General features: G+C 41.7%; 1 protein-coding gene across 4 annotated transcripts; it reads left to right on the forward strand.

Moving 5' to 3' along the window:
• Positions 1-23: 23 nt before the first annotated feature.
• Positions 24-24,071, forward strand: atp7b (ATPase copper transporting beta). 4 transcript variants are annotated; one of them, XM_054781410.1, is made up of 21 exons: positions 24-310; positions 2,216-2,975; positions 7,752-7,973; positions 8,048-8,211; positions 11,374-11,535; positions 11,623-11,696; positions 11,777-11,960; positions 12,032-12,265; positions 17,121-17,212; positions 17,290-17,417; positions 19,864-20,018; positions 20,866-21,000; positions 21,076-21,270; positions 21,348-21,530; positions 21,610-21,793; positions 21,880-22,020; positions 22,103-22,245; positions 22,314-22,517; positions 22,581-22,698; positions 22,800-22,902; positions 23,773-24,071. In XM_054781410.1, the coding sequence occupies exons 1-21, from the start codon at positions 164-166 to the stop codon at positions 23,999-24,001; spliced, it is 3,957 nt and encodes a 1,318-aa protein (XP_054637385.1). In that variant the 5' UTR covers positions 24-163; the 3' UTR covers positions 24,002-24,071. The 4 variants fall into 4 exon arrangements, with proteins under 4 accessions (XP_054637385.1, XP_054637375.1, XP_054637393.1 ...); XM_054781400.1 differs by having other exon boundaries at positions 22,314-22,698; XM_054781428.1 differs by lacking the exon at positions 22,800-22,902 and having other exon boundaries at positions 25-310; positions 23,773-23,963.
• The last annotated feature ends 201 nt before the right edge of the window (positions 24,072-24,272 follow it).

Here is a 24,272-nt window from a genome sequence, read left to right on the forward strand (position 1 = left end):
AAAGGCCACGTGACTCACTGGAGCCGTGTGACGTCAGCGGGAGTGAGCGCGCTCACGTCGCTTATCAACAGCGAGTATTGTGACGCAGCGCTCGCACACTGCGGACTTTTGCCCTCTCATTGACCGGTGAAGACGCGGTACACTCGCGCCGGACAACTCGGTCATGTTCTCAAAGTCGCCTAAAAGTCAGGCCAGGTATGGGTCCAAATCACCGCGTGTGTCCGCGGAGCACATTTGCATGGTCGAGTGCGGATGCGAGGAGCGGAACACCTGTAGCGTGCACAGGTCGGTGTCCGCGCCCGCCCAACAGGTAGGCCACCACACACACAAAGGAGATTTTGGCTTGTTGCATTTTACGTTTTAAACTCTTTGTGTTGGTTTTCTTCATGTTGAAAACTGCCACACTTAGAATTAAAAAAAGAAACAAAAAACAACGAAGTAAGATTCAAACAGCTTAGGTGTCCTGTCACAGGAGTTTTATTGTGTCACCCTGACATAGTCAAGATGCTGATGGCTGCTAGTGTTTCATGTCCGAGCTCATGTTGCTATGGATGCTGAATACACGTACTGGATGTCCCACTGCAATGACAAACTCTGTGTGTTTTGTGCACTGATTGCTCGCACACGAGAGATGGGAAACTCGATTCTTTTAACCGGCTTCAGTTCTTATGAGTCACTCACTGAAGTGAATCGGGTACTAAAATTATCTTTGGCAACCTGTGAGTCAGTCAAACTCGTGTCTTTGTCAGATACCCGTGAGTCAGTGAAAATCCGGTCTTCATCAACCTGTGAGGCAGTGAAACTCGAGTCTTTGTTGAGTACCCGTGAGTCAGTGAAACCCTTCCTTGTCAAGTGTCCGTGAGTTAGTGAAACAAGAGTCGTCAACCGTGAGTCAGTGAAACCCATCCTCGTTGAGCCCCTGTGAGTCAGTGAAACTCAAGTCATTGTCTAGCACCTTCGAGTCAGTGAAAATCAAGTATCTGTCAACCCGTGAGCCAGTGAAACTCAAATCTTCGTCAACTGTGAGTCAGTGAAATGCAAGTCTTCATTGAGAACCCATGAGTCAGTGAGAATCAAGTGTTTGTTTAGCATCTGTGAAACTCAAATCTTAAACCACCAGTGAATCAGTTAAATTTGAGTCTTTGTTGAGCACCCGTGAGTCAGTGAAACCCATCTTTGTCAAGCCTCTGTGAGTCAGTGAAACTCGAATCTTTGTTAACAGTCAGTCAGTGAAATGCAAGTCTTCTTTGAGCACCCCTGAGCCACTGAAAATCGAGTCTTTGTCTAGCACCCGCGAGTCAGTGAAACTCGAGTCTTCGTCAACCGTGATTCAGTGGCATGCAAGTCTTCATTGAGCGCCCTTGAGTCAGTGTAAATTGAGTCTTTGTCAATCACCCCCGAGTCAGTGAAAATCAAGTAGCATCTGTGAGTCGGTGAAACTCAAATCCTAGGCCATCAGTGAAACGGGAGTCTTTGTTGAGCACCCGTGAGTCAGTGAAATTCGTGGGTTGAGCGAGTGAATACAAGTAGTTCATTTTGTTGAGTCTGTGATGAAGCTCGGGTATAAAAGGGGAAAAAACGCGCAAGTTTGAAGCAAGGAGCAGATCTGCTTTTTCCACGGGTCTATTACATTTATAGAAATGCAGCTAGAATAACAATCACTTAACTGCTTTCCTTTTCTAATTTAGTAGAAAACTATAACACACTCCATGGATGCTGCAGAGAGCACATTTCAAGCGAACAGAAAGGATGTGAGTGTGCATGCATGTTTGTTTACTGCTTTCCAGCTGCACTTTGGACAGTTAAAGGGTCCTTGTGAACCTGGCAGAAAACAGCAGTATTTGCCATTTGATGGCACTACAGAGCAAAGGGGATGGGGGGGGGGGATGAGGATGGGGGTTGGGTGTCAAAGGAAAGCAGCTGTAAGCCAGCTAAAGTGCTGTGTCACATATGAATTTGCTGCCTGACTTCTTTCCGGCCCTTGGAGGTGCCAGAGACTGACTTTAAGCGGAGTCACATTAGGAATCATGTGAATCGCCAGTCATGTGCTTTGCTTTTGGATTAAGAAATAGATGACACTCTGTCAGCAGAGGGAAGTAGAATTTATCCCAAAGTAGCAAAGATGGGATGGGAATTTTTCATTTATTAGCAGAATTGAACAAATATAAGTCTGAGTGAGCTTTGAAAAAATGATGCATGTTTGTCATCATTCCAGCTCCAGTTGATTGGCGTTGAAAGTGAGAAGACAGGCCTCGACAACTTGGCCTATGAGTATGGCAGCCAAAGCGACCTTTGCGCTCCCATCAAAACCTCCACGGAGACCTTCAAACTCCTGGGCCTGGACCTGGAGCACCCGATCCACGCCGTCGTTGAGAGCCGGATATCCAGGCTGAGCGGCGTGCTGGCTGTCCGCTCGGCTTCCCCGAGCTGGCAGACCGAGGTGGACTACGTGAGCTCGCTGATCACAGCCGCAGAGATCGCCCTGGAGCTGCGCAGGATGGGCTTCGACGTGGAGTCAACAGCGCGGATCGCCGTGGACGGCATGCACTGCCAGTCCTGCGTGCAGTCCATCCAGCAGCACGTCGGCACTTTGCGGGGGGTTACACACGTTCAGGTGTCGCTCAAAGAAGGCGCAGCGCTGGTTGTGTTTCAACCGCTTCTTGTTACGCGACAGGAACTGAGGGCCAAGATCGAGGACATGGGATTCGGAGCGACTTTGCTGGCTGATGATGCATCTTCAGCTACCAGCTGGCAGGCGGACTTGAGGCATACTGTGAGCGTTTGGATTGCGGGGATGACCTGCAACTCATGTGTGCAGTCCATAGAGGGAAGGATCTCGCAGATGACGGGGGTCCACTCCGTAGTTGTGTCACTAAAGGATGAAAAGGGAACAATAACTTTTGACCCTGCTCTCACAGGGCCGGAGCATCTCAGGCTAGCTATTGAAGACATGGGCTTTGGCGCATCACTTCAAGGTACTTACACAAGAGAAATGTCTGCCTTTAAAACCCTCGAGGCAGCCTGGGGGACCAATACATGTACATTCTGCTCATTCGACTTTTGTGAGTGACCTTAATATAAGAGTTATAGAATCTATACTTGCACTCCTTACCCTCGGGACCTACTTGGTCCCATTGACACCAATTATAACAACATTTTTTTTGAAAGTTCTAAAAACGCTGCTCCACATAGAATGCCTGGAATTTTGGAAAATATTGAATTTTTTTTCCAGTCAAAAAAACCCTAGGTGTGTATAAAAACAAAAAACTTAAAAAAAATGTACAGATACACGATATCTTATTTTTCAAACCGATACCAATAACTTTCTGCTACTCAAGACCAATTTGGTAGTGATAACTTTTTATATCTACTTTTTAAATGTAGATTTAACTGTAATTTGTGCACACCTGGAGGTAAGACGGACTCAAACAAATTAGGATTTGACCAACTGTACCTGTTGATTTGTCCTAATCAAATATCATGACATCGCTACTACCACATCACTACTATCAGGAGAACCACAGTGGAGAGCAGGAGGAGCCACCTGGCGTGGCCCAGCAAGGTGCACTGTGTTCAGGTACACGCTCTGAGCAGCTGGTATGACGCCACGGAGGTCTCTGGCAAACCTTTTGTGCTCGATGTTTTTTTTCCCCCCCTTCATCGCGGAGTTTTTGGTACAAGTAGCACGCAAAATGTCTTCCTCTTAAAGTGAATGTTTGTTTCCAAGTGAGCTCAGGGGATGTTACAACAGGCTGCTAACGTCACAGGCAGGAGAAAAAATGAGCATGAGCTTGCTTTACTGTATGGGTAATCTCACCTCATTGGAGCGTTTTTTTTTTTTTTTAATGATTGGTTATCGGAGCTATTTTTAATGTTATCGGATATATTGGCATGGTGTCATAATTTCCTCATATAAGCCCCTATAAAAATATATATATATATTTAAATAATAATAATCAAAACATTGCCTAAAAAATGTGAAAAAAATATTATTTTATCTGGCACTTTTATGAAAGGGACCATTTTGGGACCTAAGGGTAATAGTTGTAACTTTTTTAAGGAGCCAGAAAGGTTAACCCGAACACCTCTACCTTTATCTGACACTACAGTGTGTGGAAAGTCAGGGGCCGTTGCACCCTTCTGAGAAGCCAATTTCCTGGTCGTGTCACATGATGCTAGATAGGGGCGGGCAAAAATGATTTTGGCTACCATTGTACATGTGACAAGAGACGGCTGCTGCTAGCATAGGAAGCTACTGAGCTAACTAGTTGGCCTCTCCAATTGACTTATTCTCAACTTAAGAAAGTTTTTCAATCAAAGTTGGGGGAAAAAGGACAAAGAAGCCTAAAACTTACCACTTCCACACTGAATGAGAGGAGAACTTTTTTTTCTTTCGATCTCAGCCATTGAATGTTGGCTTGGCTCTGCTAGCTCAGTAGCCAGAAAGGTAATGTAGTCTCATAACACTACTGATGCCAAGTCACCACAATTCTACATATAACTTGTCATGCAATATTTTTTGACTAATAATAGGTCATACCCAATCACTAAACAGTGATCATTTATTCTTTTTGTTTTTATTTTAACTCCAAATAATCAGGGAGCGATATTCGAACCGTGATATAGCGAGGGACGACTGCATTGTGTATTTTTTGACATGTTACAAAATACCAAATCGCTATATTCACAAAAAAGCACTGGCACAGTAATTTCATCTGCTGCGCTCAAGTCAGCCCCACCGTAGATTTGTAATGTCTGTTTAAACAAGGCATTATGGCAGGGGTGTCCAAAGTGCTATTTCGGGCCGGTGGCTATTTTTTTATTTGCCCGTAACACATACAAATAAAAAACAGATGTAATTTAACAAGAAAACTAAGAATATAAGAATAAAGTAAAAATATTATATCGTACTTTTACAGAAACATTGTCATATTATGAAGTCAAATAATATAGTTTTAGCAGCTTAAAGTTGAAATATATAAAAATATATATATATTTTGTAATTTTAATTTACGAGAATAAAGTCTAAATATTATGGAAATAAAGTCATAATTACAATAAGAAAATTTACAAGAAGAAATTCAAAATTGTTGGAAAATAAAAAAAACAACAACAGCAAAAACGGAAAAAACAGCCGTCACTTTTGGAAAAATTAGGTTGCGTAAAAAGTTATAAGTCAAAATATTATGGGATTAAAAGTCATAATTACGAGAAGAACATTTACAGGAAGGAAGTTTAAATATTTGTGAAAAAAACACCCCAACTCCAGCAGAAATGGAAAAAAAAGCTGTCATCTTACAAGAATAAAGTTAAAATATTCAGAGAACAAAAGTTGTATTCTCATGAGAAAAAAAAAGTCTGAATTTTACGAGATACTCATTCTATTATGAGGAAAAATAATGTCATTTGGAAATATTCATATTATGGAAATATTCAAGAAAAATATATATTTTTAAAAAGTCGTAATATTTGAGAAATTGTCATTTTTGGAAAATTAGGTTGGGGAAAAAGTTATAGTATTATGTGAATAAAGTCAAAATATTGTGGGACTAAAGTCATAATATTATGAGAAGAAAATTCACAAAGATGGAGAATGTTGAAATATTTGGGGAAAAAAATGCAAAAATGCACAAAGAGCAAAGTTGATACTAATAATAGGCTTTTTCACCTATATGACAAAGATCAGATGCAGTTTTTTTCCTTTTTAGCATATCTATATGTTGTTTTACAAAATATCAAAGTGGCAAAGTTGAATCCTGTCATTTTTCACGACGTGGTCCTCGCTGGAAAAAGTTTGGACACCCCTGCATTACGGTAAAATGCTGTGAAGGCAAAGAGATTGGAAAATACAGTAGATATGTGAGCCTTTTTGATTTCAGAAGTGAATATCCCCCATATATCATTGAAACCATTCCACTTCTGGCATTCACGAGACCACCAAGGAAGTTTCATCCAAAGCTGATGTGGCTCGGGTACTCCAAGGATCTTGCCATGAATTTTTGTAATGTTGGAGTTATGGATCGGCAACGTTAATGGAATCAATCAATCGTGAGCTAGTCTTGAGATTCCTAGCCCTAAATCTGCATGGCTCCATGTTGGCGTTACTAAAGTAAGAGGCCACAAAACATTATGGCCTTCAAATACAGCCTCCAAAGGATGCAGCCCCTAAATTGGTGTAGCTTTGTATATTTGCCTTGCTGTGGTCACCGTAGAAACCAGCCAAGCATGCTCTCCAGTGGGACATGGAGGGCTCTTCAGGGGGCTTTCTTCTTAGGTTGAAGGTCAGCAGTAGCTTGCCAACATGAGGAATTAAGCGCAGATCATGAATGGTCAAGTCAAGCACTTTCTGTATGACGCGGGTGTCCAAAGTACAGCCCGGGGGCCATTTGAGGCCCGTTGTGTTTTTTTTATTGGCCTGTGGCAGATTCTAAAAATGTAACAAGAAAACTAAAAAATAAAAAAAACCCAACAACAAATGAAGTAATCACAAGAATAAAGTCCAAATATTAAGAAAAAAAGTAATCATTTTTGGGGAAAATAACGTCATTTTAGTCAGGAAAGACTTTTTTTTGTCATAATATTATGAAAAACCGAACAATACAGCAAATAAAGTTGCAATTTTTTTAAGTTTGTGAAAAAAGTTATATGATGAGAATAAAGTCAAAATATTATGAGAAAGTGACAATAGGAAAAAAAATGCGCAAAGATTATTTAAGAAGAAAGTTGACATATTTACTGTAGAAAACCCCCCAGCAGAAATGAAAAAAAAAAAACAGTGGTAATTTTACGAGAATAATATTAAAAGAAAAAACTTGTATTGAGGTATTATTATTGTAATATTATAGGAAAAAAGACATTGTTTTTTAAAAGTCGTAATATTATGAGAACCAAGACAAAATAAAGTTGTAATTTTTGGAAAATTAGGTTGGGGGAAAAGTTATATTATGGGAAGACTGTAAAGTCAAAATATTACAAAGCAAAAATTTACAAAGATTATTTTGTAAGAAAGTTGAAATATTTGGGAAATTAAAAAAAAACGTAGCAGAAATGCAAGAAAATAGCTGTAATTTTACAACAAATAAAAAAAAAAACGTAGCAAAAATGAAAGAAAATAGCTGTAATTTTACGACAAAGTCAGACTATTAAGAGAAAAAAGTTGTATTGTAACAAGAAAAGTTGGAATTTTACACTAATAAACATGTAATATTATGAGGGAAACTAATGTAATTGTAGTAGCATACATTTTAAATATTAAAGGAAAAATAGACTTTTTTTTAAAAAGTCGTAACATTATGAGAACCAGAACTAAATAAAGTTGTAGTTTTTGGAAAATTAGGTTGCGGAAAAAGTTGTATTATGGGAATAAAGTCATAATATTAGAAAAAGTAAATTTACGAAGATTATTTTGTACAAAAGTTGAAATAGTTGGGAAATGTAAAAAAAAACAGCAGAAATAAAAAAAAAAATAGCCGTAATTTTATGACAAAGTCCAAATATTAAGAGGAAAAAGGTTGTATTGAAAAAGAAAAGTTAAAATTTTACGAAAATAAACTCGTAATATTATGAGGAAAACTAGTGTCATTTTAGTAGCATTGATTTGAAATATTAAAGGACTTTATTTTTTTTAAGTTGTAATATGATGAGAATCAAAACAAAATAAAGTTGTAATTTTTGGAAAAAGAGGATTCATCAACTTTTGAATGAGGTAATAAAGAGAAGACTGATTCATGTGCTGTCTTCCCGCTTGTCAGAACCTGCTGGCTCCGCAGCCCGAATTCAGGACGAGCCCCTGAGCTGCGAACTGGCTGACCCGTCAGACCGTAAAACGGAACTCAACAACGGCACCGGATTTGTTTCCTCCCGTGCAAGCCAGCGAGCGAGCGGTAAAGTGCAAAAGTGCTTTGTCAGCGTGACGGGGATGACCTGCGCCTCATGTGTGGCCAACATTGAGAGGAGCCTGTTGAAACATGAAGGTGAGTCGGGCCGCGCTTCCGCCTTTATACTTCCACCAGTACTGATGATGCGACTCTGACACTCTGCCCTCAAGGGGTCGTCTCGGTTTTGGTGTCGCTGATGGCCGGAAAAGCCGAGGTAAAATATGACTCGGACGTTACCGATGCTGCTGCTGTCACTCAGCTCATAGAGGACTTGGGTTTTGGCGCCAATCTCACTGAGGACAACGCAATCACACACGGGAAACTGGATCTCACTGTGAGTCAGCCAATCCAAGGGATGTAGACTTCAACGGGTTCTGCTTTATTTCATGACGTCATGGCGAGCCGTGTGTAAACATTCAACATTTTTATGGCCGTTTTTTTATATTTGCGTGTGGTTTCGGAACATAAGCCCCCACCAATAGCGAGGATCTACTGTATTTTCATAGTTACAGCATAGAAAACCTCTTTACGACCTTCTAAATAGGCTTTTTAACGTTATCAGAGCCCTCCAGACAGGAAAAAACACCCCTATAGTCACCTTTACATTCCTATTACCCAATATAGTAGACATAATAAGAGTAAATAAGACATAAATTAGACATGTTAGCATTGGGAATGTCACATTATCGCCGAGTACTTCCTGTGGTGGCTATTGTGTATATATCTACTACATATCATCACAATCTCTTTGAGTTATATTTCTATTTTACTTCACTTAGCCATTTTTATGCATGAAAATGCTTCATTTAGGCCAAAAATATGTAAAATTGGAGCACAGAAAACCTGTTTACAACCTTTTAAATATGTTTTTTAACGTTATTAGAGCCCTCTGGGCAAGAAAGTCGCATTACACTCGTATTATCCAATATAGTAGACAAGCATCCATTCTCTATGCGCTTATCCTCAGTCGGGTCGCAGAGCCTATCGCAGCTGACTTCAGGTGAGAGGTGGGGTACACCCTGGATTGGCCGCCAACCAATCACAAACAATCATTCACAATGGACAATTTAGAGTCTCCAGTTAACATAACATACATGTTTTTTTTCAGAATGTGGGAGGAAGCCACAGTACCCGTAGAAAACCCACGCAGAGATGGCAATCGGTCCCGATCTCTTGACTGTGTGGCCAACATGCTAACCACTCGGCCACCTTGCGGCCTATAGTACATATAATAAGAGAAAAAAACACAGAAATTAGACATGTTTGTATTAGCTGAGTAACTTTATCACCGAGTACTTCCTGCGGTGGTTATTGTCTTATCAATGTAACATTACTGACATTATTACAGCCTTCTGGACATTAAATAACACTCCTTTAGTCATATTTACACTCATATTACCCAATATAGTAGACATAATAAAAGAAAATAAGACCAGAAATTAGACATGTTAGCATTGGGAGAGTCACATTACCACAGCATACTTGCTGCGTTGGCTATTGTCTTATCAATGTAACATTACTGACACCTAGTGACCAGTGGAGAATACTACCTATCATCACAATGTCTTTGAATGCGTCTTCTGAATGCCTTATATTTGTATTTTACTTCATTTAGCCATTTTTATGCGTGAAAATGCTTCATTTAGGCCAAAAAAATGTATAATTTGAGCATAGAAAACCTGTTTGCAACCTTGTAAATATGTTTCTTACCATTATTACAGCCTTCTGGACATGAAATAACACTCCTACAGTCACATTTACACTCATAGTAGACATAAAAAGGGAAAATAAGATGGAAATTAGGCATTAGGAGAGTCACATTATCACCAAGCACTTCCTGCTTTGACTATTGTCTTATCAATGTAACATTACTGACACGTAGTGACCAGTCTAGGATACTACATGTCATCACAACGTCTTTGAATGCGTCTTCTAAATGCCTTATGCAGTAGACGCCCCTACAACGTAAATAATCCGTTCCGAGAACCTTCATGTTGTAGGGATTTTATGTTATACGAAGCGTAAAATACATGTAAATAGCCTAATCCGTTCCAAGATCTTCCCAAACTCACCTCTTTGGCACTTCAAAATATTCAAAGTCCACCAAATATGGTGGGAAAATATAAGAAAACATTGGCATAAACATAGTAGAGTAACATTCCAATATAAAATAAGGTAATAAATAAGATTACTGTAAATGAATAAAACTGAAAAACAAAAACAATCCTACCGTTCACGAGATGTCTTGATCAGGAGCGCAAGTGGAGGCAGGAGTAGGAGGTAGAGGAGGAGGATTAGCCTGAGTCGAAACGCGACTCAAAGAGTCTAATAGTCAGCTGGTCTCAGAGACAAACGCACACACACTACACGATAATGCTGTGTGCAACATTTTAATTTGTAACTTAATTTAATTGTTTAAGTTAGTTTCAGGGGGACTACGAAGAGGAAGGAGGTTGAAGGGACAAGCCTGTCTCTCACACAAACTCACGTATGTGCTGTATAACTCAGCCAATGAGATGAGAGCGGAGGCGGTGCCCCGATAATCAGCCAATGAGATGAGAGCGGAGGCGGTGCCCCGAAAATCAGCCAATGAGAGCGTGATGCGTCAGAAGGCGTCACCAAGTGTTAGTCTGAACCTGCACCGACCCGAGGTATTAATAAAGTTGATTGAAAAAAAAAAAAGACTTGCACTGACTTGACGCTTTACGTTATATGGAATTTCTTCTGTAATACGAAGCAAAAGCTTTACATAAATTCTTTATGTTCAGTGGAATTTATGTAAAAGGAGTTTTATGTTATGCGAGGTACTACTGTATTTGTATTTGACTTAATTTAGACATTTTTGTGCGTGAAAATGCTTAATTAGGCCAAAAATATATATGAGCACAAAAAACCTGTTTGCAACCTTGTAAATATGGTTCTTAACATTATTAGAGCCTTCTGGACATGAAACAACACCCCTGCCCCTTTATACTTACAGTATATCACCCAATGTAGAAGACATAGTAAGAGTGGCTATTGTCTCATCAATGTAACATTACTGACACTTAGTGACCAGTGTAGAATACCACATATCATCACATCTTTGAATGCCTTATATTTGTATTTTACTCCATTTTGACGTTTTATACGTGAAAGTGCTTCGTTTAGGCACAAAAAAAACCTTAATATGCATATTTTGGACTAATAATAGGCCATATTCAACAAAAAAACATTATTATATATTTTTGAAAAACGGTAATAAAGTGAAGCTGTGAAATTCGAACTGCGACGTGGCTAGGGAAGAAGAATGCTGAACCACAGTGTCTGATATCATTTATCCTGTATCCTGTTACTTATTGAGACATTATCGATTATTATTCATTAATGTTGATCATGCAATGTCTATGCCAGCGTTATCTGTAATATATATTTGTATTTAAAAATGGTGTACCTGCAAACATGTGATGTACTCTGTGTTATAGTTAAATAAAACATGACCTTTTGGCCTGGCCAGATAAGCGGGATGACGTGCGCATCATGCACCCACAACATTGAGTCAAAGCTGGCAGCCACTAAAGGGATCATTGGCGCCTCGGTGGCCTTGACAACCAAGACAGCTCACATCCAGTTTGATCCAGACGTGCTCGGAGCTCGAGATATAATCAAGATCATTCAGGTGGAACTGTTGCATGCTTGCATGTGTGTGGTCTGGTTCTGTGCGCACTACCGGAATAATAACAAAGAAGTTGGTTTCTTCCTCTAGAGCCTTGGCTTTGAGGCGGGTCTGAGGAAGGTGGGCTTCAAAAGCAATCTCGACCACGCAGAAGAGATTCAACAGCAAGTATCTGCTCGCCTTCTTGTACCAGCAGATATGATAAAAGGTCCAAAAGTAACACGTTTGCCTCTGATGGGTCCAGATGGAAAAACTCCTTTCTGCTCAGCCTGGTTTTCGGCCTGCCTGTCATGGGCCTGATGATCTACATGATGGTGATGGACAGTCAGCACCAGCAACATGGAGGCTCCATGCCAGAGGAGCAAAACCTGCTGCCTGGCCTCTCCATCCTAAATCTGGCTTTTTTCCTTCTCTGTACACCCGTGCAGGTACAGCTCCAACCAGAACCTTCTATCCACTAAGTCTTTTCCCACGCTGACTGAGCCTTGCTTTCTCCAAGGTTTTTGGAGGCAGGTACTTCTACGTGCAAGCGTTTCGCTCGCTGAAGCACGGCATCGCCAACATGGATGTGCTCATCGTGCTCGCCACCTCCATCGCTTATGTCTACTCCTGTGTGGTGCTGATCGTGGCCATGGCAGAACAAGCCAGGCTGAGCCCCGTCACCTTCTTCGACACGCCGCCGATGCTTTTTGTGTTCATTGCACTGGGACGATGGCTGGAACATGTGGCCAAGGTAAAAAGATCACACACATATATAGAGTAATCCCTCCTTTATCGTGTTTCACTCATTCAATCCCAGCAATTTTTCAAAAGACAACCCGTTCACTACCGCCCATTTTAGACAATTTTCACTGGTCTTTTAAGGCACACAGAATATTGTGTTCTATGGCTATGTAACCATGTAACCTACCAAAAGAAAGATTAGACTCCTGTCTTTCATCAGAAAAACGACGTCTACCTTTTTCTGTTCTTGAGTAATCACCAGTCGTACAGAGGTACGTTTCAGGAAAATATCAGTTGCTGACTAAAAAAAACAACTAAACCAGCTTTTTGTGAAAAGACTCATTTCAAGCATAACTTTCACTTTGACAAATTTTTTGCTTGTGTGACAGATCAAATATCTAAACAACTATACCACAACATCCATCCTTCCATTTTCGATGCCGCTTATCCTCATTACTATTCCACAACATAAACAACACAAAAAACGGTTGTTTTACATCAAAATAATAATTGATTTATATTTATTTATTTATTTGTAACAGCATGAACTATTTGCAATTTTCACATTTGGAACTAAACTGTGCGTGTGCACGTGTGGGTGGATGTGCATGTGTTAAAATTTCCCGTAACCTTCTGCCCGCTACAAACCTCCACGTTCTTCCACTTTCTCCTTGCTGTTTCGTATATTTTTTTCATTCAAATTCACATGCCAAGCTCTTATCAAATGCGCTTCTGCCACCTTTTGGCCGTCTTTATGGCTTAAAACCGCTCTAAAAGTGACATTCATTAGAGTGCAATTGCGTCATCACCTCCTTTTGCCTCTCGCGCAAAAAACGTAAAAGACGTATACATAAGTCTTTGGGACCCGGCGTTGGGGATTATAAAAACGTATAAATGCGTCTTTGGTATTGAAAGAGTTAATTGGTTCCAGACCTGACCGAGGTAAGTGAATTTCCGCAAAGTGGGATTCAATATTAATAAATGTAATATTTTCGTAGTTAGAGCATAGAAAACCTGTTTATGACTTTATAAATGTGTTTTTTAACATTATGAGAGCCCTGTAGACCTGAAATAACACCCCATAGTCATTTTTACACTCCTATTATTCTTTGTTTACATCACATTGTGCAGGCTGCGGGATCACTGGAGGGCCAATAGACGACTGCTGCTAGCATAGCAAGCTACCGAGCTAACAAGTTAGCCTTTCTAATTTACTTATTCTAAACTTAAAGTGTTTCAACGGAGTGGGGAAGGAGGACAAAGAAGCCAAAAACCCACATAGAATGAGATGAGAACCTTTTTTTGGCATGTCGGCTTGGCTCTGCTGGCTCAATAGCCAGTCTCCATGCAGTGTGAAAGGTAATGTAATCTAACGTCATGTCTCATAACATTACTGATGCCCAGTGACCACAACACTACATATAACTTATTTTTTGACTAATAATAGGCCACAGTCAACCACTAAACACCAATCATTTATTAATTATTTTTTGAAAAAACGCGATATAGTGAGGGACTGACATTCGAGAGCCGCATTATAGCTTTGCGCTTCAAATTTCGTAACTTCACTTTATCACGGTTTTTCAAAAATCTAATAATTAATAAATCATCCCTTTTTGTGGTGGAATATGGCCTATTATTAGTCGAAAAGTATGCACATTTAAGAGCATTTTAAGTGCTTTTTTTGCTTAAATTGAGCATTGTCAAGTCTAAAAATGTCTAAATTAACTAAAATACAAATATTAGGCATTTAGAAGACGCATTCAAAGATGTGATGTTGTGATGATGTAGTATTCTACACTGGTCGCTAGGTGTCAGTAATGTTAATGTAATGTTTGGTGAGACACACAAGCACCAGTTTTGATCGCAGGAACAACAGGTTTTTATTGCAGGTTTGAATGATCTCACAAGAGTTATTATAATCCCTAACACGGCCATAAGCCACGGTCAGAGCCCCGATGTCTCTTCCTGTCCAACAGCCCACACAGCTCCCGTAGCACCGGACCACATTTACAGCAACACACACGAGCACAAGCCTCAGCTATGTCATCATCTCCTACTGTATGTCAAAACATGATCATTGAAGCAGCTTTTTTAACCGTGGCACATGTATGCTGTACATTTGACATATATTATTGAGTATTTAGAAATGATTCCCAACTGCTGGTGTATAAGATGTACTTTCTGGGGAAAATACAGCTTATTTTCGGAGAATAAACGTATGCAAGTATGCAAAAGTATGCAATCAAACACAAATATTACTGTGATGTGTGATGTCATGTGCAACGAAAGCTTCATATTATTGTAGGAGGTCATGTGGTTATTGATTAACTGCACATTCGAAGATAAAATGGCACAATCAGACAGACTTTGTAACTGTCCAATAATCGTCAAATCAAAAATGGCACCCAGTCTGCACTTTGGACACCCCTGGTCTAAAGATTATGCAGTCGTTCCTTGTTTGACTGTGATAAGTGAATTTCTACAAAGTAGGATTCCTTAGCATAGAAAACCTGTTTATGACCTTCTAAATATGTTTTTTTTTAACATTATTAGAGCCTTGTAGACATGAAATAACACCCATATAGTCATCTTTATACTCATATTACCCAATAAAATAGACATTCTTTCATTTTCTATGCTGCTTGTCCTCACTAGGGTTGTGGGGGAATGCTGGACCCTATCCCAGCTAACACCCTGGACGGGTCATCAGTCAGTTGCAGGGCACATATAGACAAACAACCATTCACACTCACATTCATACCTGTGCACAATTTAGAGTCGCCAAATAACCTAACATGCAATTTTTTGGAATGTGGGAGGAAGCCGGAGTACCCGGAGAAAACCCACGAGTGCATGAGGAGAACAAGCATGCTCCACACGCACATGTCCAGGAGATTCAAAGCCAAATCTACCAGATCTCCTGACTGTGTGGCCAACCACTGAGCCAGCGTGCCGCCCCTAAAATAGACATGATAGGACAAAATAAGACACAATATGGACTCACACACGCACACATCAGTGTTGCCAGTTTGTCTTCTGAATGCCTTATATTTGTATTTTAGGTCATTTAACCATTTCTATGATTGATAATGCTTAATTTAGACAAAAAATACATACAATTCGCTAAATTAAACACATTTTTAACAAATAATAGTCTGCAGTCAACAACGAAACAGCAATGGTTTATTTAAATACAGTAATCCCTCGTTTTTTGTGGTTAATCGGTTCCAGACCCGACCATGATAAGTGACTTTCTGCAAAGTAGGATTCCTTATTTACAAATTGAATATTTATGGCATAGAAAACCTGTTTAACAACATTAGAGCACTCTAGACATTAAATAACACCCCTATAGTACACATAATAAGAGAAAATAAGACAGTTAAAACATAAATAAGACTTGTACAGTACACTTGTACTTGTGCAGTAAATGAGTTCCCTGGAGGAGCTGAGCGACGGGCGGACAGGAAGTGACATTGGGGGTTCAGAGTTGAGTTTCAACTTTGCGTGAGTAATGGCCCGCAACAGTAGCCCGTGTTGTTATGATGATTATTATTACGTTATTATTATTGTATCTGTTGTGAGATCATTTAAACCTGCAATAATAGCCTGTTGTTCCGGCAATCTGGTCTGGTGCTTGTGTGTCTGTGAGTACTACATTCACAACGTGTCTTCTTAATTTCTGATATTTGTATTTTAGTTCATTTAGCAACTTTTTTGCTTGAAAATGTTTTAATTTAGGCAAAAATATGTACAATTTGCCTAATAAATATTCATTTTATTTCATAATTTATTAATATGTGTTTGCAAAAACCCTGCTAGCCACAAAAGTAGAAGGATTATTGTATAAAGACATGTTAAGAAAACAAATCAAGTCTACGAAGTCCACTGAAAAGTTGACTTAAAAGCGCATCTATTAAAGCTCCTTTTCTAAAATCAAACATAAAAATGAAACATTTTTGCGGGGATTACCTTCATGGACCCCTAGTGACTGCCGAAAATCCGTGAGAATTTGAGACGTCCATAAAAATGTCTGTTTTTAACACACGGCTTGCACCTCCCCCTCCGAACCCTCCTGCTAGCTTGACCTTGACGTTCTCCTCCAATTTCAGAGCCACATTTGCAATAAAAGTGACCCAGGGCCAGATTTGACCCGCTGTATCATTTTATGTGGCCCGTGAAAGCTTGGAAATAACGCACATCAAAAAGACGCTTTTTGGGATTATTTTTAGTATTATTTTAAAAAAATTAGATTTGACTATTTTTACAATGATGTTTAAAAAAATATATAAATTTCATTTTGATTATTTATGTATGTTTTAAATTTTTTAATATATATTTTATATTATACATAATAAAATAAAATACATTTAAAAAGACAGAATTCAATGTAAGCTTGTTGGTAAAATAATATAAAATGAAGATGACAATAATCATATCATGATTTATGTGGTTTCACTGTCACAGGCGGTCCTCTAAGTGTAACCATAACTGCAATGTGGCCCACAGTGAAAACGAGTTTGACGCCCCTGGATTAGATTCATCTCCCTTCTCTCTTCAATATGCCTCACACACGTATTAAACAGTTAAAGTATAAAATGTATAAGTACTCACCACTAATGAATGATAATGTAAAATGATACCTTAACAGATGGAATGGGCCACTTCAAGGGCCGCTGAACAACGTGCAAAATCTGAACGTATTTAGAAATTATTTCCCGCTTAGGGTGAATGAGATGCGTTTTCTACAAGGAAAAAACAGCCCGTTTTTGGAGAAAAAAATGACCGTGAATGCTGAAGTGCGAATGTGCGGCCATCGACTGTACGGTACAGCCATTATAATGTTTTTTCTTCATACTCAGAGTAAAACCTCTGCAGCGTTGGCCAAGTTAATGTCCCTGCAAGCCACGGATGCGACCGTGGTGACCTTGGGACCCGACCACTCCATCATCAGGTGAGACGTCATCATCATCAACTTCACCGAAGTGGATAATCCGTGTCAAATTGTGATTACACATCGCTCTGCCTCAGCGAGGAGCAAGTGGTGGTGGAGCTGGTGCAGCGGGGCGACGTTGTGAAGGTGCCCCCGGGGGGGAAGTTCCCTGTCGACGGTAAAGTGATTGAGGGAAGCTCCATGGCGGATGAGTCTTTAATCACAGGTATTGTTTAGAAATAAAGAATAGTTGAACAAATGAACGATGAAATGAAATGTGATTTCCTATCTTTGATTTAAATTGCGGGCAAATCTGGATATCATCCAAATTAAACATTACATCCACACTGCAAATTGTATTAAAATGAGATATCATCCAGCATTTTATTTTTTTTATAAATACAGGGCAAGAAGTTGTACACAAACAAACCCACTTTCTTGTTTGGGGCCATGAATGAACATTTCAATCAATTTTAGAGATACTTGATATTGGCTTTTTTACCGATACTACCCAGCACTTGATTACTGATACCGATATTGGAAGCAACACTTCCCTCAAACTAATATGGTGTAAGGAACACGTTATGCTTCTTCTATTGGATGCATTTTACAAATGAACACTGTTTGTGCAAAATCAGACAAATACAGTCGCGGCTTCACTTGGTCACGGTTTTTAAAACATATCTTAATAAATCCTGCTATTTCATGATTGAATATGGGCCTATTATTAGTCATATGCATAATATGCATATTTAAGCAAATGGTGCATATCTTACCTCCGACATCACTTCCTCTTCTCCGCACGGAACACATGTACTGCGACACACACAAGTACAGGTTTTATTTATGCCTTAAATGACTTCTTTACTCATATTATGGCTCCTATATTGGGTACAAGGAGTGTAAAGGTGACTATAGGGGTGTTATTTCATGTCCAGAAGGCTCTAATAATGTTAAAAAACATATTTACAAGGGTGCAAACAGGCAATTACAGCATCAAAAACCTGTTTACGACCTTCTAAATACGTTTTACCATTCTATGACCCCCCTCGACCTGAAATAATACCCCTATAGTATACTCTATTACCCAATATAGTAGACATAAAAAAAGAAAATAATACATAAATCAGACTTGTGCTCGTGTGTGTTGCTGAAATTGAATCCGGTGCTAGGGGAGCTGAGTGGTGGAGCAGACAGGAAGTGACGTCGGCGATTGAGAGTTGAGTTTTAGCCACAGTCGCTCGTGTTAGGGATTATTGTGCCTGTTGTGAGATCATTCAAACCTGCAATAAAAGCCTGTTGTTCCGACGATTAGGTCTGGTGCTTGTGTGTCTCACCCAACATTACAGTAACATTACTGACACCTTGTGACCAGTGTAGAATACTACATATCATCACAATGTCTGCATGCGTCTTCTGAATGCTTTATATTTGTATATACAGTCAAACCTGTCTTAGCGGCCACCTGAATATAACGGCCACCTGCGTATAGCGGCCACTGAAGAAAAAACGCAGAAAATGTACGTGTTATAGACCCTGTGTATCACCTGTCACCTGTGTTTTTGTATCCCTTGGTCAATATCTGACCGCATGTAGCGGCCAAAATACCAACTCAAGCAGAAGCTTCATGAACGAAAAAGTTTCGTTTTTTTAATCAATGAAGCCGTCATGTGTTCACTTTAATTACTGAGTCCTAGCTCAGTCACAATCATTCACAAGATCCACACAAACTGTCAGTTGTTCCACATAAAAAAAAAAAAGCCGTCTTCTTTGGAGCTTGTTGCAGACAGTGACACCGTCTATTTCCTGGTGTGAGACAATGTGCACTGGTCAATACTGTAGTGCCGCTTGTTGTGGGGAAGGAGAGACTCATGTCGCCGATGCAATTTAATCGCCCTATTAACAGCGGAGAACACTGCAGGACTTTACATCCACGCCAACATAAACACACTTCCCAACTCTCTCGACACTCACGGCTAGCACTGAGCCTAGCTCTCCTGCTTGTGACGTCGCACCATCACTTCCCATCACTTCCTGATGAACTAAAGCTGTAATGACACTCTGCCGTATATATACAGTAGTAGCACAGCTTTGTTCTGTGGGTGGTGTAGAATAACAAGCCTAGTTGTTCTTTACAACTTTTATCCGCAGTCCCACAGTGCCCTCTACTGGTCAACATGTAACAGTATAATTATATGTATCTGCAAACACAACAAGCTTCTAATCACAGACATCTTAATATGTGCGCGCACAAATTCAAAATGGCCACCAACCTGTCTATAACAGCCACCTGCCTATAGCGGCCACTTTTGCCATTTCCCTTTAGTGGCCGCTATAGACAGGTTTGACTGTACCTTCATTTAGCCATTTTATGCTTGAAATTGCTTAATGTAGGCAAAAAATGTGTACAATTTGGTTAAATATGCATATTTTTGGACTCAAACATGAAACAGCGTGATTTATTAATTATTATATTTTTTAAAAACTGTGATGGAGTGCCACGAAATTCAAAGCGCGAAGTGGCGAGGGATTGCTGTATTGGCCGGTAACACTGACATCCCTAATTCGTTTGATTAATTTTGCCCCGTGCCAGAATAAAACCAGCACAGCTCTGTTCGTCCAATCCCTTGCATTGAGGTTAAAAAAGTGTATTTCCTACACACTGCTGTTAGGTGAGCCAATGCCGGTCAGTAAGAAGGTGGGCAGTCTGGTGATTGCTGGCTCCATCAACGCTCATGGCGCTCTTCTCGTGGAGGCCACCCATGTCGGTGCTGACACGACGCTGTCACAAATAGTCAGACTGGTGGAAGAAGCACAAACATCCAAGGTGAGTGAACGTGTTTCGCTGCACGTTTGGTGTACCTAAGATGCCAGACAATCAAATGTGTCGACAAAAGGCTTCTTTATGCTACAAGCGTCAAAACGCCTAACCCTCCGGGTACAAAGCTTGATGCTCACCGCCCAGTAAAGGAGCTGTGATTGGTTGGCGTATTTTAGTACGCCATTTCCCTCGGGTAGTCTTTCCTGGTTTTCCCTGCTGGGAAAGCGCATCTTTTAAATCGAATGCCTTCTCCTGTTTCGAAGCAACATGCAGGTTAGTGGTTCGGGTTAGGGGTTCGGGTTCGGGTTCAAGTGAAAACAATAAAAAGTGAGTTCGACATTGTTTAGTTCCAGCTCCAACAGCGATCTGGATGTCGCATAATGAATCCTTAAAGGACACACTCATACTTGGCCAGCAGTGTTTCTTCACATAATTATGACTCTTCATGTTTTGACTTTATTGTAATTACTGCTGATTTTTCCATTTTTGCTGTTGTTTTTTTAGTTTTTTTATTAAAAGGCCCCCCCCCCCCCCCCCCCCCCCCCCAAAAAAAAAAGCAGCGGGCCGCAAACGGCCCCTGAGCTGCACTTAAGACATCCCTGCATTAGGCCATTTGTGCCGTGCTGCACTTGGGCGTGATTACCCCTCCCGTCCTGGAGCTTTCATGCCACGTCCCATTGCTTGTCCCATCACTTCTGTTCTGCTAGTTCCCTGAATGTGTGGATTATTTCCAGTCTTATTTCCAGTCGTCTGTTACAATCATTCTATGGCCCACCTCTTCCAATCGTGCCAAAAGAGGGTAAGCAGGTACGACTACGCCCTCATTGTCACATGACTTTTTTGGTCCCTGCAGGCTCCCATCCAGCAATTTGCCGACCGACTCAGCGGATACTTTGTGCCCTTCATCGTCTTCGTCTCGCTGCTAACTCTGGTGGCGTGGCTGGCTGTTGGCTTTGTCAACTTTGACATCGTGAGGGAGAACTTCTCGGTGAGTAAGCCAAGCCTCATTGTCATTGAGGCAAAACAAAACACAGATAAAGGGTGCATGCTATCTTCCTCATAGGGTTACAACGCCAACATTTCCAAGGCAGAAGTCATCGTCCGCTTTGCCTTCCAGGCGTCAATCACTGTCCTTTCCATCGCATGCCCCTGTTCACTGGGACTGGCTACCCCGACTGCAGTCATGGTGGGCACCGGGGTCGGCGCTCAGAGCGGGATACTCATCAAAGGAGGCGAGCCACTGGAGATGGCCCATAAGGCAAAGCATTTAGCCGTTAGCCACACTCAGTCCAAGCATCACAAGAGGATGGTCACGTGAGTTTGCTCTCCCGTCAGATCAACGTGGTGATGTTTGATAAGACCGGTACTATCACCAATGGCGTACCCCGGGTCACGCGTGTGTTGGTGCTGTGGGAGATGGCCCGCATGCCTCTTAGAAAGATCCTGGCGGTGGTGGGCACAGCAGAGGCCAGCAGTGAGCACCCACTCGGCATCGCAGTTACCAAACACTGCAAAGAGGTGAATGCTTGCGAGCTCGGACCCATGCGTGCGCTCTTTTTGTGCTTTCTTAAGAAGCTCCAATGAGTTTTGCATGCAGGAGCTGAGCACGGATGTGCTGGGTTTCTGCCAGGACTTCCAAGCGGTCCCCGGCTGCGGGATCAGCTGCCGGGTTTCTAATGTGGAGCATCTGCTGCCACAACAGAGTGAAGAGCGTTTCTTGTTGCCTGGGGCAACCATTGATGAGAGTAGTCTGGGTGATGCTGCAGCGATCCCGGATGCAGGTGCGTTGCCTCGTGGGCCAGTGCCTTCTGAACAACGCATTTTTCATTCACTTGGAATATAATTTGCCTTCTTACCGCGCATCCAGGTGAGGTTTTATGTTACTCTGTACTGATTGGGAACAGAGAGTGGATGAGAAGGAATGGCCACCACGTCGGAGCAGACGTGGATGCTGCCATGTCGAGCCATGAGGCGAAGGGGCAGACATCGATTTTGGTGGCCATAAATGGTGAGCAAAAGAAGATCATGCAGTATGTAGTTACATTAACACCGATGCAGAGCTGCACTTAGCCATAAGGGGCTCTCTGCAGGCGTACTGTGCGCCATGATCGCCATTGCAGACACGGTCAAGGCGGAGTCGGCCTTGGCAGTGCACACGCTCAGCAGCATGGGCATTGAGGTGGTCATGATAACAGGAGACAACAAACGTACAGCTAAAGCCATTGCTGCACAGGTGAGTGAACTGCACAGGTGGAGAGTTCAACTCCAGGTCCAACAAGTCCAGGTGTGTGTTTGCCACAGGTGGGGATCAGGAAGGTCTTTGCAGAGGTACTGCCCTCCCACAAGGTGGCCAAGGTGCAGGAGCTCCAGGAACGAGGCCTGCGTGTTGCCATGGTGGGGGACGGCGTCAACGACTCACCTGCTCTCGCCCGTGCCGACGTCGGCATCGCCATCGGCACAGGCACCGATGTAGCGATCGAAGCGGCGGATATCGTTCTCATCAGAGTGGGTGACGTCTCATGTGACGATTGCCGTTACCCGCATGACCCCACTGTGTTTGTGCTGCAGAATGACCTCCTGGACGTCGTGGCCAGCGTCGAGCTGTCCAAGAGGACCGTGCAGAGGATACGCATCAACTTTGTCTTCGCGCTCATCTACAACCTTGTCGGAATACCAATTGCTGCAGGTGAGCACTTCCAGTATCCGCTGCGACATGAACCACAAACCCCAAATAGTTCTGTATGAGTCCTGGGAGCTCCACTCAACCCTCTTTTCTGCACTTTGTAGGCGTGTTCATGCCTGCTGGCCTGGTGCTGCAACCCTGGATGGGCTCTGCAGCAATGGCCGCCTCGTCCGTTTCTGTGGTTCTGTCGTCTTTGCTGCTCAGATTGTGAGTCAAGATGCTGATTAGGCAGCATGATTATTGCGCAGGTGCCGCTTGTCCCAAGTGTTGAGGGAGATTGGAATAGGCATGCTGACTGCAGGAATACCCAGCAGAGCTGTTGCCCGAGAACTGAATGTTCACAAGGTGTTTCAGAGAATTCGGCAGTACATCCAACCTGCCTCACAACCGCAGACCACGTGCAACCACACCAGCCCAGGACCCCCACACCTAGCATCTTCGCCTCCAGGATTGTCTGAGACAACCCACCCAGACAGCTGCTGCAACAATCAGAATTTCTGCACAACCTGCCAGGAAGCGTCTCAGGGAAGCTCATCTGCATGATCATCGTCCTCACTGGAGGTCTCGACCTGACTGCAGTTTGTCGTCGTAACTGACGCGAGTGGGCAAATGCTCCCATTCAATGGCACCTGCACTTTGGAGAGGTGCTCTCTTCACAGATGAATCCCGGTTTTCACTGTACAGGGCAGATGGTAGACGTGTGTGGCGTGGTATCCATACAGTAACCCTGCACATTTTGGAGTGGCCTTTTATTGTGGCCAGCCTGAGGCACAACTGTGCGATAATCATTCTGTGTCATCAGCATCAGCAAAGGAGAAGTGCTCACTAACACTCATTTTGCCAGATTTGTCAACAATATTTGAGAGAATCAGGACTTTCGTGTACATAGAAAAAGTTTTACATCTGTTAGTTTAGCTCATGAAAGATGTTTTATCTTTAGAGAATGTCAACATTTAATGTAGATGGGCAATGGCTCCTCCTTTTCCTCTTTAATGTGTGGGGGCTGTGGCTCCTTCTCTTCCTATTTACTACAGTATGTACTGTATATTCAATTTAAAACTTACTGTTTTCCTGCAGGTACAAGAAAACGCCAGCGGAGTTGTACGAGGTAAGAGCGAGAGGCATGATGCGGAGCCTCGAGTCCTCACAGATCAGCTCTTACCCAAGGCTGGAAGGTCAGCAGTGCAGTCCAGCTCCTTTGACGGGACCATGGGAACAGCACGACATCAACTGCATATCCAGTCAGGCGCCAAAGCCAATGAACTCTATTCACGAACAGGACCGGCGCTCCCTGCTGGATCTTTAGACAATGGAGAACCTCAGCGTGTTGGAAGTATGTGATATAGCTTTGTATGTTCATGTAAATAAACACTTTTAATGTAAAAGTGTGTCGTGTGGTGACGTATAGGCGCAGGTATATGTAGAACAGAATAGAATACATCAGAATAGACATATGTACAGTAGAACCTCACTGTGTTTTCCAGTTCATGTCAACAGTTCACAGCAAAATTTTGCTTCGGTTTGTTTACATTTTGCGGTTAGTGTACAATTGGCCATGCGTCTTGTTGTGTTATTAA

This window comes from Dunckerocampus dactyliophorus, chromosome 1 (assembly GCF_027744805.1).
Source record: "Dunckerocampus dactyliophorus isolate RoL2022-P2 chromosome 1, RoL_Ddac_1.1, whole genome shotgun sequence".
Lineage (NCBI taxonomy): Eukaryota > Metazoa > Chordata > Actinopteri > Syngnathiformes > Syngnathidae > Dunckerocampus > Dunckerocampus dactyliophorus.

What these genes read in the sequence shown, in the direction of transcription:
- atp7b (XM_054781400.1), top strand. Translation starts at nt 164, where the DNA reads ATGTTCTCAAAGTCGCCTAAAAGTCAGGCCAGGTATGGGTCCAAATCA. An exon ending in CACTGGAGATGGCCCATAAG is followed by an intron (nt 21,271 to 21,347) that starts GCAAAGCATTTA and finishes CTCTCCCGTCAG; the next exon opens with ATCAACGTGGTGATGTTTGA. An exon ending in CTAAAGCCATTGCTGCACAG is followed by an intron (nt 22,246 to 22,313) that starts GTGAGTGAACTG and finishes TGTTTGCCACAG; the next exon opens with GTGGGGATCAGGAAGGTCTT.